The following is a 16,288-nucleotide window of genomic DNA, read 5'->3' on the forward strand; positions in this document are numbered from 1 at the left end:
GTAAAGGCACTTTGTCTATTTTTTTAAAAATTTTTTGAGAGAGAGAGAGCGAGCAAGCGAGTGAGCCAGGGCAGAGAGAGAGGGAGAGAGAGAGAATCCTAAGCAGGCTCTGCACTCTCAGTGCAGAGCCCAACGTGGGGCTCAAACTCACAAACCCTGAGATCATGACCTGAGCCAAAACCAAGAGTAGGATGCTCAACCGAGCCACGCACGTGCCCCATCCACTTGCTCTTTTAAAGGTTGATTGTTATTTTTAAGAAAATTATCTTTGTGGATGAAAATGTTTACTATAGACATGCTGCATCCTACAAAAAAAAAAATATTGCCAAATTAACCACCCCTGGTGTCTGGGCCCTTTCTTTTCACCTACCTTAGGTCCTGGTTTTCCAAGGAATGCAGTGGCCCACTTGTTCCCATTTGGAATAGTGGTTTGTGCAATATATCAGGGTAGTTGTGAGGGTGGCAGTGACCACAAAGTGGTCAGAGCTGGCTCAAGCAAATGGTGATAGTGATGGACAGCAGCCCCAGCCCAGGGAAGGAAGTGATGGGGACTATTTCTTCAACTTTTAATGTTTTCATATCAATGCTTCTGCAAGTTCTTGAATACTCTGTGGCATTGAAGGTCATTTTTATTGTTGTTTAATATTAAACTTCTTATTTTTAACTAATTTGGACTTACAGAAAAGTTGCAAACAAATTTACAATTTATAGTTGAGAAAACAGAATTATAGGATGGATGGGTAATTAATTTAGAGTCCAGCAATGAAGTAGGTGTTCAATAAATATTCATTGACTGATGGGAGTAAAAAGGGACTGAACCTGGGGTATCCTGGCTCTTGGTCTTACAACATTTTTGACTGCCCCTTTGCATTTCCCAAGGCTAAAAAGTCACTCTGAATATACATAATTTCCAGCAAATTTTAAGTTATTCTTTGGTAGCTATAAACTGAGAAACAGTCTGTTGTTTTGCTGGCTATATATCTCTTACTAATAAATAACCATGTAGTGTACAATGAGAAGACATTTGCAAACATGATAAACTCTTTAATGCTATTGATTACAATTTACTTACCTCTGTCATTTTTATCCTCATAGAAATTGGCCCAGTGACAATTACCACAGATCCCAAGAAATTTCAATATGAACTCAGAGAATTGTATGTTCAGGTAAGTGCTTGCTTTCAATTTTATTTGTTTCAGGGGAAAGGAAAATCATGAACTTTTGTCTGATTTCCCTTATTTTTAAACCTGAAAGAAATAATTTTGGGTTAAAATTTTTTTTAATGTTTATTTATTTTTGAGAGAGAGGGAGTGAGCAGGGGAGGAAGTAGAGAGAGAGGGAGACAGAGGATCTGAAACGGGCTACTAACTGGAAGGGGAGAACCCGATGCGGTTCTCGAACTCATGAACCATGAGATCATGTCCTCAGCTGAAGTCCGATGCTTAACTGACTGAACCACCCACGTGTTCCAGAAATAATTATTAGTTTTTAATTCCACTTCCTTTTCTCACTTGAGTTCTGAATGAATTGAACAATAGATATGTAAATTGGGCAGATTGAGTTCACCTTCATTTATACATTATCTATGGCTGCTTTCATACAACAATAGCAGAATTAAGTAGCTTTGACAGACTGGCCCACATACCCTAAGATATTTACTCCATGACCCTCTACAACAAAGTTTACTGAAGCCTGCTCTAGGTGAGTCCCTTCACTGAGAATCATAAACAACAGTTAATTCTTCCCCCACAACAGAAATGGTATAATTAAAAATAATTTTGATGTTCTCTGGTCTAAGTCAACTGTATAAAATTTTTGACAGTAAGTATAATTAGGTGATTAGAGAAGAAGAATAACATTGCTTTAGCTGATATTCTGACAACAGGACTTGGAGATAGGGTTAGTATGTACTTTCCCCTCAGGGCTGCTTTGAGATCATTATTGCTAAATCCATTCATGAAAACAAAAAAAAACTTGCTCTTTGAGGCTGCTTCACTATACTCTTCTCCATAGATGGTCTTTGCTGTAGTCATTTCCAGACCTTTTGACCACTCCCCACCATTCATCTAAGCTACTGGTACCTAGATCATTGGCTACGTTTCCCCTTCAGGGCTGCCATCATTCCAGGGACTTCAGCATTTATGGGAAAGACCTGTCAGAGCCTTCTCCCCTCAGTTCCTTGACCTGCTAGTCATCTGCAATAACCTGTTCTTTACTCCATCTCAGTCTTCCACTCCCTCAGGACCTTATCATCAATAATCCTTTCTACCTCTCAAAGCACTAGTTCAAGCATCTTAACCTCCAGCAGCAACCATCTGTCCACCAAGCTTGTTGGCACAACTGTTTACAACTCCTCCTTCACCCTCATTAACCTCTAGCCTGTCTCCCAGGCCATCAGATCTCTCCTTTTTTTCCTTTCCTCCAGTTGAGCTCAGAGTCCTATCATTTCAAAAACACCTCTTTTTCTTCCTTGTCCATTGCTTTTTTCTTCAAAAGGCAAAACCTTATTCCTCAATAACTCCAATTATCTGCATTATTCATGCCTGTCCATCAGGGCGAAGTGCTGTTAAAGTCTTACAACAGAGCAGGTTGATTCCATTGTGGATACACAACACTGGACTTTCAGTACTCCCATGATCTTACTATGTTTTTCTGGTTGATTAAATTTCCCATTTGTCCCAATGATAATTACAGATCTTGTCTACTCTGTTTAAACCTCCATCCCCTCACCCTTTTACTACTGGTTGTTTCAGTGAGCGATCTACCCTGAGCAAGTGACCTCACTTACTGTTTCAAACATAGGCATGTACAAATGGCCCCTAAGACTTCTCCTCTGACATACAGACCCTTATGTCAGTCCCTTAGATGTCACAATGGGCCTCTACAATGAAACTCACAAATGTGCCCTTTCCATTGCTCTACACTTGGTCCTAAATTCTTGTTCTTTGTTCTCTATTTTTTGTCTTTGTGAATTTTGACCACAATATTCTGGTTATACTACCAAAAACTGTGAATCATCTTTAATATGATGATTTTCCCCAACATCCAAACCGTCAAGTCGTGGTTTTTAACTTTCTAAATATTTTTTATGTCTATTGATTTCTCACTATTTCTATTGGTACTACCCTAATCCCAATTACTATATCTTTAGTCTAAGCAAATGCGAAAAAAGTTTCTAAGTGATTTTCCTGCATTTGCTCTTGCTTTTATTTGCCAGACTATTCTCCATTCTACAAACAAAATAATCTCAAAATACATCTCTGAACATTTCCCCTAATACCCTCTGCAGTCATCCCCTACCCCCACCTCATTAAATTCTTCCTAAGATTTTGAGTGACCTGAGACCTGTCTCTCTGTCAGCCCTGTGTAGAACCACTCTCTCCTTTGGGGTCTGTGCTCTCTCTTAGGGGCCTTGCATAGACTCTCTGCAAATCTTTATCCTCCACTCATCTCCCAGTGGCATTTTCGCACATGTTCTTTTCCTTGCACAGGAATTTCCTGTCCTTCATCCTGCCCTCACTTCCATGCTCCCTTAACCTAGTTTAAAATCTTGTATTCAGGATTCAAGTCTAATCTTGAACACCACTTCCTCAGAGATCCTCCCTGTCCTTAAGGTTTGGCCATATATTACTGCTTTTCTCCATCACAAAGTAGTGGGGATTTCACACTGAAGAATCATGTCTGATTTAGCTCATCATTACCTCAGCAAAATGTATGGCATATTGAACATGCTCACTTTTTGATGAAAGAAAGGAAGAATGAATGAATATATCATTGTGTACAAATCAACACAGTCCAAATTAGAGTTTGGAGTTTTAATACTTTGGTTTCACTGTTGGGTGAATGATTTGATTTGCAACTGTGTATTGTATGAGCATAATTGGGGCATAGGGTGAAAAAGCCAAAGTTTGGCATTCCAAATATGTATTCAATCATGATTATTTTATTGTGCCTGTCTCTATAATTTTTAATCATATACTAAAATAAATCATATTTCATAAGTACCTAAATGGATTTATATATTTATCCCTTGGCTAGTTTTCTCTTTTACTAAATTTATTCTGATGGTCTTTCCCACTAAAAATCCCTCATTTCCTTTCTCTTACACTGTGTCATTCTTTTCCAGTCATTATCTTCATACTTACTTAGAATTTACTTTTCTGCCCTTCAATATAGCAAATTCTTTGCTACTTTGGATGTCCAGATCCTTTGAAAAAAATATTTACATAAAAATTTCTAGCCTTTATATGGACCATGGGAATTAGAAATTGTGTTCCCCTGTTTGTTAAAATTTTTATGTTGCCTTAGTCTACCATGAGCTACTAAGAGCAAGGGCCTTGTACCTCTCATTGAGCCTCTGATCCACCTGTGGGATGAACCAGTATCTGCATGAAAGTGGACTTAAATAGGGATTATATGAGGGTAGCCTCTTTTAAAAATATATATTTAGCAGTAAAACTATATCAAATATAATTTAAGCTTTGATGAGGCAAAAGATAACTTAAAAACCTAATTATCAGCTTGCATTACACAGAGATTCAGAAGGGCCAAGTAATGGAGATTTCTAGCTGATAGAACGTTAAGAAAGGATTTACTGTATTCATTTCTTTTTTCTCTGCAAAAATACAGCAGAGCTGTATTCTTGAATATCTGGCTAGAATGAAAATCCCTACATTCTCAATGAGACCTGGCACTGGCACTTCCTGATTTCCTGCCTCTCCCTTTCTTTTGTTCTGAGGAATCTTCAAGGAGTGTGCTTATCCTCTGTGCTCAATTTGTCTCCAGGGCAAAGGGTCATAATTCCTGACTCATATTCCATTGATTCCCTTCCCAGAGCCCTCCTGCATCACCTTTTGGACTTGAGACTGTTACAGGCAGTCCGTGGGGTTATATTCTTTCTTTTCTTTTCTCCTGGAATGAAAGCGGGTGTACATTTCTCTGGAGGTTTTCTCTGGACTGGCTACATCTTATGGGGTTTATTTTTGCATTGTCTTGGGATCCAAAAGGATGCTTAAGTAGAACAACCAGTTGGGGAAGAAATCAAATGTTTACTTTTTCCCTTCATTCAACATAAATATGAAAAACCTTTCATATTTATAAAAACATTTCATAAATATGAAAAAGCCCTAGGCTACATCATCACTTAACACCTAATCTAAAGAATATATTCTTTCTCCTCAGTGTTTGCTTAAAGAATATTTTATTATTTCATAAATCAGCCTAGAAACTAAATTTCATATATTTCATAAAATTTTAGTATAAAATACTAAATTTTGTTTTGTATATAATTTCCAGACTCCTCTTCTGTTCCCCTTCTACCATTTTTGGTGACTCCTTGCAAATCACTGTTATCATGAGCGACAAGAATTGCTGTCCTATTAAAGCTTACTTAGATTTAAACAAATTAAAAAAAATTTTTTTTAATGTTTATTTATTTTTGAGAGAGAAAGAGACAATGCGCGAGCGGGGGAGGGGCAGAGAGAAAGGGAGACACAGAATCCGAAGCAGACTCCAGACTCTGAGCTGTCAGCACAGAGGCTAATGTGGGTCTCAAACCCATAAAACATGAGATCATGACCTGAGCCGAAGTCCAGATTCTCAACTGACTGAGCCTCCCAGGAGCCCCTAAACAAATTTTTTTAAGTTAATAATTTTCTTACATTTGTAATAGTTTTGAAAACAAGAAAAGTAAATTTAGTTTGAAGTAAATTAAATAATTGCTCATTAAGATTACACTAAGCTTAGCTATTTTTTTACAGAGATATGGATAACTTGAAACATAGTTTAAAATTTTCCAAGAAAAACTTAGAAAAAAGTCAGTCACCTTAAATCATTACATTTATAACATTAATTTTATTTTCCTTTATTATCTTTCATCTGGAATACATGGAAGCAACTTGGAAAGCATCTGAGCTTTCTCTCTGGGAAAAAGAACGGAAGACAAATGATAATAAATGGTATTCAAACCACAGAGCTTTGAGACCTAGTATCTCTGTAAATATGCAGTCCAAAGTCTTGTCTCAGGTCACAGTCTTTATAAGAAACTGGAAAGCTTGGGTGCCTACGTGGCTCAGTTGGTTAAACATCTGACTTTGGCTCAGGTCATGATCTCCTGGTCATAGGTTTGAGCCCCACCTCAGGTTCTCTGCTATCAGCATGGAGCCAGTTTCAGATCCTTTGTCTCTCTCTCTCTATCTATCTATCCCTTGCTTGTGCTCTCTCTCTCTCTCTCTCTCTCAAAAAATAAGTAAACATTAAAAAAAAGAAACTAGAAAGCTTTTGATTTTTAGAAATCAAAAAATGGTGTTGGCAGTAATATGCTTTCAAGCCTTTTATCCAAATGTTCTAAAGAACAAAAAGCAATTAGTCAGACACTTGAAATGTAAAAAAAGAAGGAACGTATTTTTACAATAATGGAATTACAATTTTTTCATATAGATAGTTGGTCCCTAAAACTGAAAATCCTCACACATAATTTAATTTTCCTTTGTGAAGTCTTTTAGCAACATTGACCCCCCAAAAAAAGCAGGAATAAGAGTAAAAATATGTAGAACAGCATTGTCACATAGGAACAGGATGGAGTTATGAAGAAGATGAGGTTAAGGTCCAATTATTATAATTCTTTAACAGGAATAGAAGGGTAAATAGACAAAATGCAGCAGGCTAAGGCTAAGGTGACAAATGTTTTGCTGTCATGTAAAAACAATTGATGTTAGAATTAACTGCCAAAGGAGAGTATGAAAAATCATCGCTAGATAGGCCAAGACTATTAAAAAGAAGAAGACAAGATAGTGCTGAGTATAGAAGAGAAATTTATGATGACAGTTTGGTATACACTTTATCTAATTTCTGGTATTGTATATATATATTTTTTAATTTTTTTTGAAAGAGAGAAAGAATGCAAATGGGGTGGGGTTGAGAGAGAGGGAGACTGAGAATCCCAAGCAGGCCCTGCGCTGTCAGTACAGAGCCCAACATGGGGCCTGAACTCATGAACTCTGAGAGCATGACCTGAGCCAAAATCAAGACACCTAACCTCCTAGGTGCCTCTAATTTCTGATATTCTAAATCATGCTACTATGTAAAAGTATGTTCTTTATTTCTCAATTTATAGGAAAGTTTTCTTAATGAATTTTAAAAATCAAACTAATATGTGACAAAGAAATTAAGAAAAGCAAAAAAAGACATGACTAGATAAAAATAACAAGAAGGGATTTTATGTCAGTGTAGATATAGACTTATTGAAAAACTATGGGAGATGTGATTTACGTTTTTGGTATTGGACATGATTCAACTGAAGACAGCAGCTTTTATTTCTATTTAAGTATTCTTTTGTACAAATTGTGTGTGTGTGTGTGTGTGTGTGTGTGTGTGTGTGTGTGTGTATTCACTTTTACAGGAAGAATGGCATGTGTTTAATTTAGGTAAGATGAGATGAGTCCAACACATGTAACTCATAATACATGCAAAAGCTTCAAGAATAATAGAACCAGTGTCTGGCCCAAAGTAAAGGCTTGATAAATGTTAGCTATCATTACTTCTATTGTGTTACTACCTCCAGTACCCTGAAGGTTTTTTTAAGGGAAATAATCACCAAACATACCGTAAACGAGCAGCAATTGTGGAATATGTGCCTTGTGATTTTGCAAGTGTCTCTCTCAATTCAGACCCACACAAATATTAATATTACCTTTTACAAAAGAGGATACTCAAGCTTTGAGATAGTAGGTAACAATCAGGTCACCAAACTGGCAAATAGCAAAGCTGGTCACATAACGGGAGGTATTTAATGCTTAAGACAGTGTCCTTTATGACTCTGTTACTTTCCTTCTAAATACTGATTTAAGTAACCTTATTAGTCCAATCAAGTTAACATTTGTTTATAGCATTTGTTTTGCATTTTACTTCAAGATAGTGCTGTAGAGAATTAAAGACGATGGTAGGTCTAGGGCTGGTCTCGTCCTCAATGAAATGAATTCATTCCTTGAAGATTTTGACTTTCACTGCTACCTCTCATCAGTTTGCGTAGTTGGCTGACCTGAAATTACTGAGCAGCAAATGACAAAGTTAATTATAAACAAAATTGCTCTTTTTGCTCAGTATGTGTTCTCACTACTTACTGTGGTAAACTTATTTAAGTATGACCTCATAAACACGTTGGAGAGACACGAGGATAAGAAGCCTTTTAAGAGATTGATAGTGTTCATACTACCATACAACCTAGTTGTATTTGTAGGTGATGTTTTGATTATTTTCATTGTTAGAGTTGAAACTTCTTGGGGCTTGAATGAAACATCTACTACAATTTTCATGTGCTGCTAGAGTTCCCTGCTAGACCATATGAATTCTCTGAGGGACAAGTAATTCTTAATCCTCAGGGAGGGAAGAGAATGGAGGGCACTGAGTGGGAATGCTTGGCTCTTTTCTAACTATCCACCTTGGTACCCTATCCAGAAGCAAATAGCTAGATGATTTCTTAATGATCTTTTATGAGCACTTCAAAGGACAGAGAGTATAGAAGAGTATTCTGACTATTGGATTACTTTTTCAAAGCAGAATATAGACATAATGACATAGGTATGGATTATGATGATAAAAGTTTTGATTTTCTTTTCAAAGGGTGCATGCATGGGAATGTTACAAAAGGTAAATACACGAGTCATTGCAGAGTAAATACTATAGTTACATGTCACAGAATGGCATCACTGACCCATGATGCCTGGATTCACCCCATACATGCTACTTATGTAACCAAAGGATTACCCTATTCCCCATAATAAGTACTGCATCTGATTTTGTCCATTTTTAGGTGATGGTAAAGATGGAGGTCAAAATGTTTTCCTGGGGAGAATGTTTCTTGACCTAAAGCCAGATTTCCTAGAGAAAACTATCAACCTCACTTTGAGCAAAATGAATGTACAGTTTTTTTCTCAATTCAGATCAAGAGCAGTTCTCAAGAAGCTGTCTTTATTCTTAGGCCTTGAAAAAATGTCAAGAAGAATTGTGGAATCTTGGTATGAGTACTCACTTTGACTATTATTTGTCCAGTTACCCCATCAGATGTCTGAATCCCTTCCAGAAACCTATCAATACATCAGAAATGAACTAACACCAGTTAGAGATTTAATAGCACTGATCTTCATCACCAGATGATACCTGGGGTCCTCCTCTGGAGCTATGTCTGAGAAGCTCTTTCATGTTTGAGGCCAATATAAGATTTCTTTGGTGATGGTATCAGATTATTGAATTCAGGTGCAGTTACCAGCTCAGTCCCTCAGATTTTTTCATATAAACTTTAAACCAGGTCTCATACTTCTATATTCATGTTGATTTTTGAAAGTCCTCATTTATCTGGTCTGTTTATATATATGGAATCTCCTCCTGTGAGATGATCTAGATCTTAGTTCACCAGTTTTGTTTAATGACTGCTAGCTCTAAAATAGCCCATACAATTTGTCTGTCTCAAACTTCCCTATATATTATAATGTTCATAAATTATAATGATTTGATTAGTAAAAAATGCATTGTGTTGATAATCTTTTTGCCAAGACCTAAAGTAACATAAGCAGTATAAATATATTTTTTACGCATAAAATAAAACACACATTACACAATCACATTATAATCTCCATTAACTACCCAATAACCCAGATAATACCAAATGTGCTGGGAAGCATATAAGATCCATATGTGAGTGTTGGAGTAGAAAGCAAGACAGAGATTTTAGTGGGCAGGCTGAATCTGAAGAGTGCTAAGTAAGACAGAGAAGGGTCATAACCCAGGGAAAACAGGGAGAAAGAAAGCCTGCCTGATCCTTGAATAGGCAGATAATGACTGGCTGCAAGGGCCACCTTAGACCCAGAACGCTGCCCTCTTCTGGCTCATTCTCTCTGGGCAAACAAGGCCATATAGTAGGAGAGATCAGGAATCCCAACTAGGGATCAGGATAATGTCTTAATTTTGTGGGAAAAGAAAATAAAAAGGTATGGAATCCTTGATGGGCAAGGGAAGGAATTCTCTTTTTTTATTTAAAAAAATTTTTTAACGTTTATTTATTATTTTTGAGAGAGAGAGAGAGACAGGGTACAAGCAGGGGAAGGGCAGAGAGAGAGAGGGAGGCACAGAATCTGAAGCAGGCTCCAGGCTCTGAGCTGTGAGCACAGAGCCCGACTTGGGGCTGGAACTCATGAGCCATGAGATCATGACCTGAGCTGAAGTCAGAGGCTCAACTGACTGAGCCACCCAGGTGCCCCGGGAAGGAATTCTCTTAAGTAGTATGAAGGTATATCAATTTCTGATTTATTAATGAAGATATTGAATGCACGGTACATAGTGTATCCTTTATTTAAACTGAAGTGAACTGAATCTTCTCCTAGGCCAAACAGGAAGGTAGTTCCAACAAACTGAAAGATCAATTGCTGAAGAGTTACTACTGGCAGGTAATAACCTGAAAGGCAGGAAATGGTTGTAATTGTTAACTTTTAATGCATCTGAAAGAAAGGTCAACAGTTTTTTGATGCCTTGATTTGGATTCCACCTTCTCTAAACTCGTAAAGGGCAGCATGGTGGGCTGCCTGGACTTTTATTTTGATTATAGAGATTTGAAGTTTGGGCTCTGAAATACTCCAGTTATCTTTCAGTACATCCCCGCCATAGTTTCTACAAGTGATGAAGACCAAATGTCACTGATGCATTAGGGTTCTGTAGTCATTCTAATTTATTTTATACTTGCTTGAATGAAATTTTATGTTAGGTTCAATGCAATGTAATGGTTTCCACATGTACCTTTTGTTTCTTGCTCATAGAATCACATAACTGTGTTGTAAGAAGAACTGAGGGTTGTAAACTCTTGTTTAACTTGAGACTGAGTTTCATTCCTGAATTTTATAGGTAAAGGGAAAATTACAGAAATAAGACATTTCAAGCAGTGAGTATTCCGTGGGAAGGAAAAATACAGTCTGACTTTGAAACAAGGCTTAGTAGGTTGTAGTTGTGTTAGAATAAGGGCAAGTACTATAATGCCAATAATACTTATTTTGGACTTAGGCATGAGCCTACCAAAAAAGTTTTATTTTTTCATTGCTTAGAGTTAGACATACCTGGAAAACAACTGGTATAAGCACCATTTCAGTGAAACTGGATGAAGAAAATAGAATTGAATTGGGTTGACTAGAAGAGACATAATAAGGCATGGGTGAGGGCCTGCTCTGAGATTTCCAGTACTCTGATCGCTTGTTTGACGAACATTTTCCCATTGGGGTTTGGACAGGGACCTCATTTTTCTCCAACTCTTCTCAGGGTTTAAAGGTTCAGTTTAGTTCATTGCCACTCCCACATTGTCTTATATTTAGAAAAGACAGCATGATCATCTCTATTTTATTACTCCCTTGACTGATAAGATTTCTGTTTATTCCTATTTTATCTTGCTTTCTAGGAATTTATTTTTTAACATAATTATCACTGTAACTCTGAGGTTACAGTTTTTTTCTTTAATTCCAGGAGCAACATTTACTATGAAGGGTCACATGCTTCTGTTTTTCCAGTACACATTTTTTTTTCTATCTGAAGTGTCTTTGGCAACTTAGTAAGTTGTAGCTATCAGTAGAATTCTGAAGATAAAATGAATATCAAAATACTGAGCAAGAATATGCCCACTGATACAGATAAGTTCTATCTCAGAGTTCAAATAAAAACACAGTTAACAAAAGCAGTTTGCATTGTCATGTATGTGTGCAGGTTTATGTGGTTTTAGGGGATGCATTTCCATTGCCATGTTTGTTTTCTTTTGTTAAATATTAAACCTGACACCATGCCATGATTGAGAGGGAGAGACAGAGAGACAGAGAGATACAGAGATATGAGAGCTTGAGGGAGTTAGTTTTGTATACCACTTAGAGTATGTATATATAAGCACTTGTACTTCAGGAGACCTAGCTCTGGAATTATATTACTTGAAATGAGATGGGCTAGGCTTGAGTAAAGCTCAGGTTGAACACAGAAAGCACGCCTAGATTGTGTCAAGATTGTTTTGCACAGTCTCATTCATTCATATACTCACTATTCATTCATTTATCCCTTCATTCATCCAACCACAATGGACCACTTACTAAGTTCTTCAAGGAATAAAGATGTAGTGGGAGGAAACATAAAAATTACAATCCAACTCAGCAGATGCCACAATAGAAGAACGTACAATATTCTGTGGGCATCTGGAAGAATGAGAATCTTTTCCCCTTTGCTTTTATAGTTTTCTCTTACAAGCTACTTGCTTGCAGTCACAGAGGTTGATGAAAGTAATAAAATGCCTCACTGGAGTTTGCATGAAAGCTCAGACCAGGCAGAATTGAATTCCAGTCTCTGTTCTTTCACTTAAAAGTCATGTGACCTTAGGAAGAGATTTTAAAGATTCAGTCCTCTGGCAATATATTGTGCTAAAAATGATACCTACGTCATCAATTGAGATAAAGAGTAAATACCATAGTGTATGTGACAGTACTCTCTTAGTGTTTGGCTTAGAGTAGATATCCATTGAGTCAATACAAGTAGGGTATCTTACTACCAGTAAAAGTGTCAATTAAATTAATGAGACTTTTCATAGATTCAAGTTCATCAATTCTAAATGTCTCCATTATAGATGTTTTATGGGATATTATCTTACTGTTTTTTCCCATTTGGTATTCATATCAAAACATAAAGTGTTAAGACTTTTTAAAGGACTACTTTTTTAAAGTGTGGAACTAAAATGTAAAATGGTTTGTTTTTAGTGTTTCAGTAATAATCCCATTGCCCCTGATTCTAAAATCTGTACATGAGTTTGATATAGATCAACCTGAAGTATCTGACGTTGTGAGGTTTATTTATAAACATGGACATTTTGACAATGGTTCTCTTTAGTCCTGTTCTGCCAAAACTGAGTTTAAGAATCAGAAGATCAAATAATGATTTGAGAAATATTATTAGCAAACCTGTAGATAAGCTTCATATATATCAATGTGCAAAAACTTTGTTTATAAACTTTATGTATACTTAAAGTCAATAATTTATAGATTTTTGGAGTAGATTGTCACTTGATTCCTGAGCCTTAGTAAATTAAAATTACTTAAATTTTGTTTTTAATAACTTCTGACAGAAAGCAAAGTTCGTGGAAGACTTTTAGTGCAAAGCAACAACCTTATAATGAAGCCTGCATAACAAAACCAAGTATCATTCTAAAGCAGTGCTGTCCAACAAAAATAGGATGTGAGCCACATGTGTAATTTTAAAAACAGTTTAAATTAATTTTTATAATCTATTTATTTAACTCAGTATATCCAATTTTTTCATCGATATGAAAAATTAGTACTTTTTTAAATTTTAATTAATTAGAAAAAAATATTTGATTCCTCAGCCTCATGAGCCATTATTTCAGATGCTCAATAGCTCCCAAGGCTTGTTAGTGGTCATTGTACTGGACAGCACATATCTAAAATATTCCTTTTCTGCATAATTTTAGTGATTATTTATGATTTAAAATGATTAGAAAATCAAACTCAGGTATCAGATAGGGAGTTTTTAATATAAATTATATGTAATCTTCTTTTGGAAAAAAACACTTATTTTTCCTTTTAAAAACCTACATCCATAATGAGATAGATAAATAGTTTCACTGAGATATAAATTATCATTTAACAATTATTTTTAATTTTCAGTTATCCACTAATCTAGTATAGACAGAAAGATAATAATTTTAAGATATTGTACTATTTTGGTAAGAGAAGAGTTTTATTCTTGAGAACAATTTCTAATCGGTATGGAATCAATATGATTATAATATAATCTGTGTCTGCAAACGTGAAATTCAGGGCAGCATAATTATTTTTATTGTAAAGAATACACTGATTTCCACAGCAGGAAAACCACTAAGCTACACAGATCACTCCTAAGGGATATTAAGTACATCTAGTATGGGTTTCTGATATACGTAGGTCAAAATGTTTCCGCTAGACTTGACATTCCTCAAATTTCTGGCTGCTTGGAGACTTTATATTAGTTTGTCCATAAAAGTCAAATTCTTTGTTTTGAGAGTGTGATATATATAAAAGAGTCAAGAAATAAAAGGAATGCCTTTCATTTGCAATTATATTTGTGAAATTCTCTGTGGAGTTATAGTTGTGTGAATTCATCACACTCTTTCCTTTGGGTATTAACCAATATTAAACTTACTATATATGAAGTTCAGTGTTTCACAGAGGGGCTTTTTTTTTTTTCAGGAGAATAAGGTGTTCCAATAACAGAAAATGTTATTGACCATATAGGTTTTATTAAGACGTGGTTTTAAACTGCTCTATTCAAATTTATAGGGTAAAAAACAATAATTAAAGGCTTAGAGGTTCCACCTCAACACATGTGTTTTTTTAGGGCTACATTCAAGTTTTAGTATGAATCTCATACTAGAGAGATCTCAATGAGATGAATTCATTTAGAGTAACTTCCAAGGATTCTAAAGATCTCTAGAGTCTACTCCTGGGTAATGTTGTAGGATGAACTAAGGCATCCCTGGGTCCTCTTAGAATAAATTTGAATACAAGTCAAGTGGCTCAAAGATTGTCCTTTACTGACTGGACAAGATTTATCTTTTCTGTCATTCCTAGTATGCATCCCTGGAGATTTCTTAGCTGTTCTGACTTTTGGTTCATAGAAGATTTCTTCTAATCCCTTGATATTAGGTGATGTTAATTAGCAAGAGACAATCTTTCCTTAGAATTATACTACCACGGAGCTAGGTGTATTGTGTACTTGGCCATTCAACAAATGCTTGTGGAATGGGTAATTTTTATATTGTGATTCACACTCAGGTGCATGATGTCAAGCACAGTTGAGGAATGTTTTTGTTTAAGCTTTTGAAAATTCAATATGAATCTAGTTTTTTGAGCAGTCCATCCAGCAGTTATGGATTTGCAAAGTTGGCTTTGAGTAAAAATTATTCCTATGCAATATATTAAAGTTATTAATGTTTCCAGAAGCTATTTCACACTTTCCTAGCAACAAATGCTCACTTAAGGACATTTATTGCAGATGATAATCCTCCCGCCTCTTATGCAGAGGAAAATATGCTATATCATTGAAATGTAAAGCATATCAAAGTACATCTGGAGAGTGAAGAAGTGTATTTGAGGAGTGTTAATAGTGGAGATGGAACAACAGAAAGATGAATGAAAGCACTGACGGCATTACAGTGTGAAGCGAGAGGCATATTTAAAGAACAGGAAGTAGTCCTAGCTTAAAGGAAGCAATTTATGAAGAGGGGCAGGAGGAGAGATAGGAAACTAGAAAGAGAATTTGATCCAACACAAGTAGTGAAGGATTTTTTTTTTAACGTTCATTTATTTTTGAGAGACAGAGAGAGAGCACTAGTGGCGGGGGGCAGAGAGCGAGGGAGACACAGAATCCGAAGCAGGCTCCAGGCTCTGAGTTGTCAGCACAGAGCCTGACATGGAACTCCAACCCACGAACTATGAGATCATGACCTGAGCTGAAGTCAGACACTCAACCGAGTGAGCCATCCAGGCGCCCCAAGTAGTGAAGGATTTTAAGTTGGAACATGATAAAGATAGCTCTTTACTGCAGGCAAAATAAAGTTTGGTGGCAGGCAGAGCAGAAGATTAGATTGGAGGCTATATGAGTAACAAAATCAATGATAAGAAGAGTGAATTGTAGGAAGTAAAGAGGAAGGGAGGGGACAAATTCATGATGGAAGTAGAAGGAAAATGGTTTGACTACTGATTAGGTGAAGGAAGAGGGAGGAGTCCAGATGACTCAGGTTTGAACCTGAATATGGAGGCAGGTGGTTTGATTAACAAAAATAGGGAAGACGTAATTAGGGAAAATACAATGAGTTCTACTTTAGACACACGGAAATGTGAAGACCCATAGAACATCTAGGAGTAGATGTTTAATAAGTGGTTGAAGATGTAAAGTTGGAATCTGGGAGATAAGTACAGTCTGAAGATACAAGTGTACGAGTTTTTGAGAACAGTATTATCTGCTAAACTAAATGCCATGAAAATGCACATAAGTAATAATGCACAGCTGATAAGTCCTGCAAAAATAGAAAGGACATTAACTGAGTAAAATTTCTGGGAGTCTATAGCCAACTTCTTCTCAGAAGTTAAGATCAGGTTATCGCAGCTTTCAACCCCCTACCATTATGACATATTTGATGAGTGTTTTAATTTTAGAATCATTTTATAATAGTTGGGGCTCTGTTCCAACTCATTTAATATAATGGTACTCACAGTCTGTAAGTTTT

At 36.2% G+C, this 16,288-nt stretch overlaps 1 protein-coding gene across 3 annotated transcripts in view; it reads left to right on the forward strand.

Moving 5' to 3' along the window:
* The window catches only part of HMCN1 (hemicentin 1), a 495,740-nt gene that overhangs the window by 132,906 nt on the left and 346,546 nt on the right, over positions 1 to 16,288 (forward strand). For all 3 annotated transcript variants that reach the window (XM_053909192.1, XM_019426820.2, XM_019426835.2), the window contains one exon: positions 1,096 to 1,166. In XM_053909192.1, the coding sequence (XP_053765167.1) occupies positions 1,096 to 1,166 (71 nt within the window). The remainder of the gene's footprint in view (positions 1 to 1,095; positions 1,167 to 16,288) is intronic.

This window comes from Panthera pardus, unplaced genomic scaffold, assembly GCF_024362965.1.
Source record: "Panthera pardus isolate Hobbes unplaced genomic scaffold, ASM2436296v1 HiC_scaffold_21, whole genome shotgun sequence".
NCBI lineage: Eukaryota > Metazoa > Chordata > Mammalia > Carnivora > Felidae > Panthera > Panthera pardus.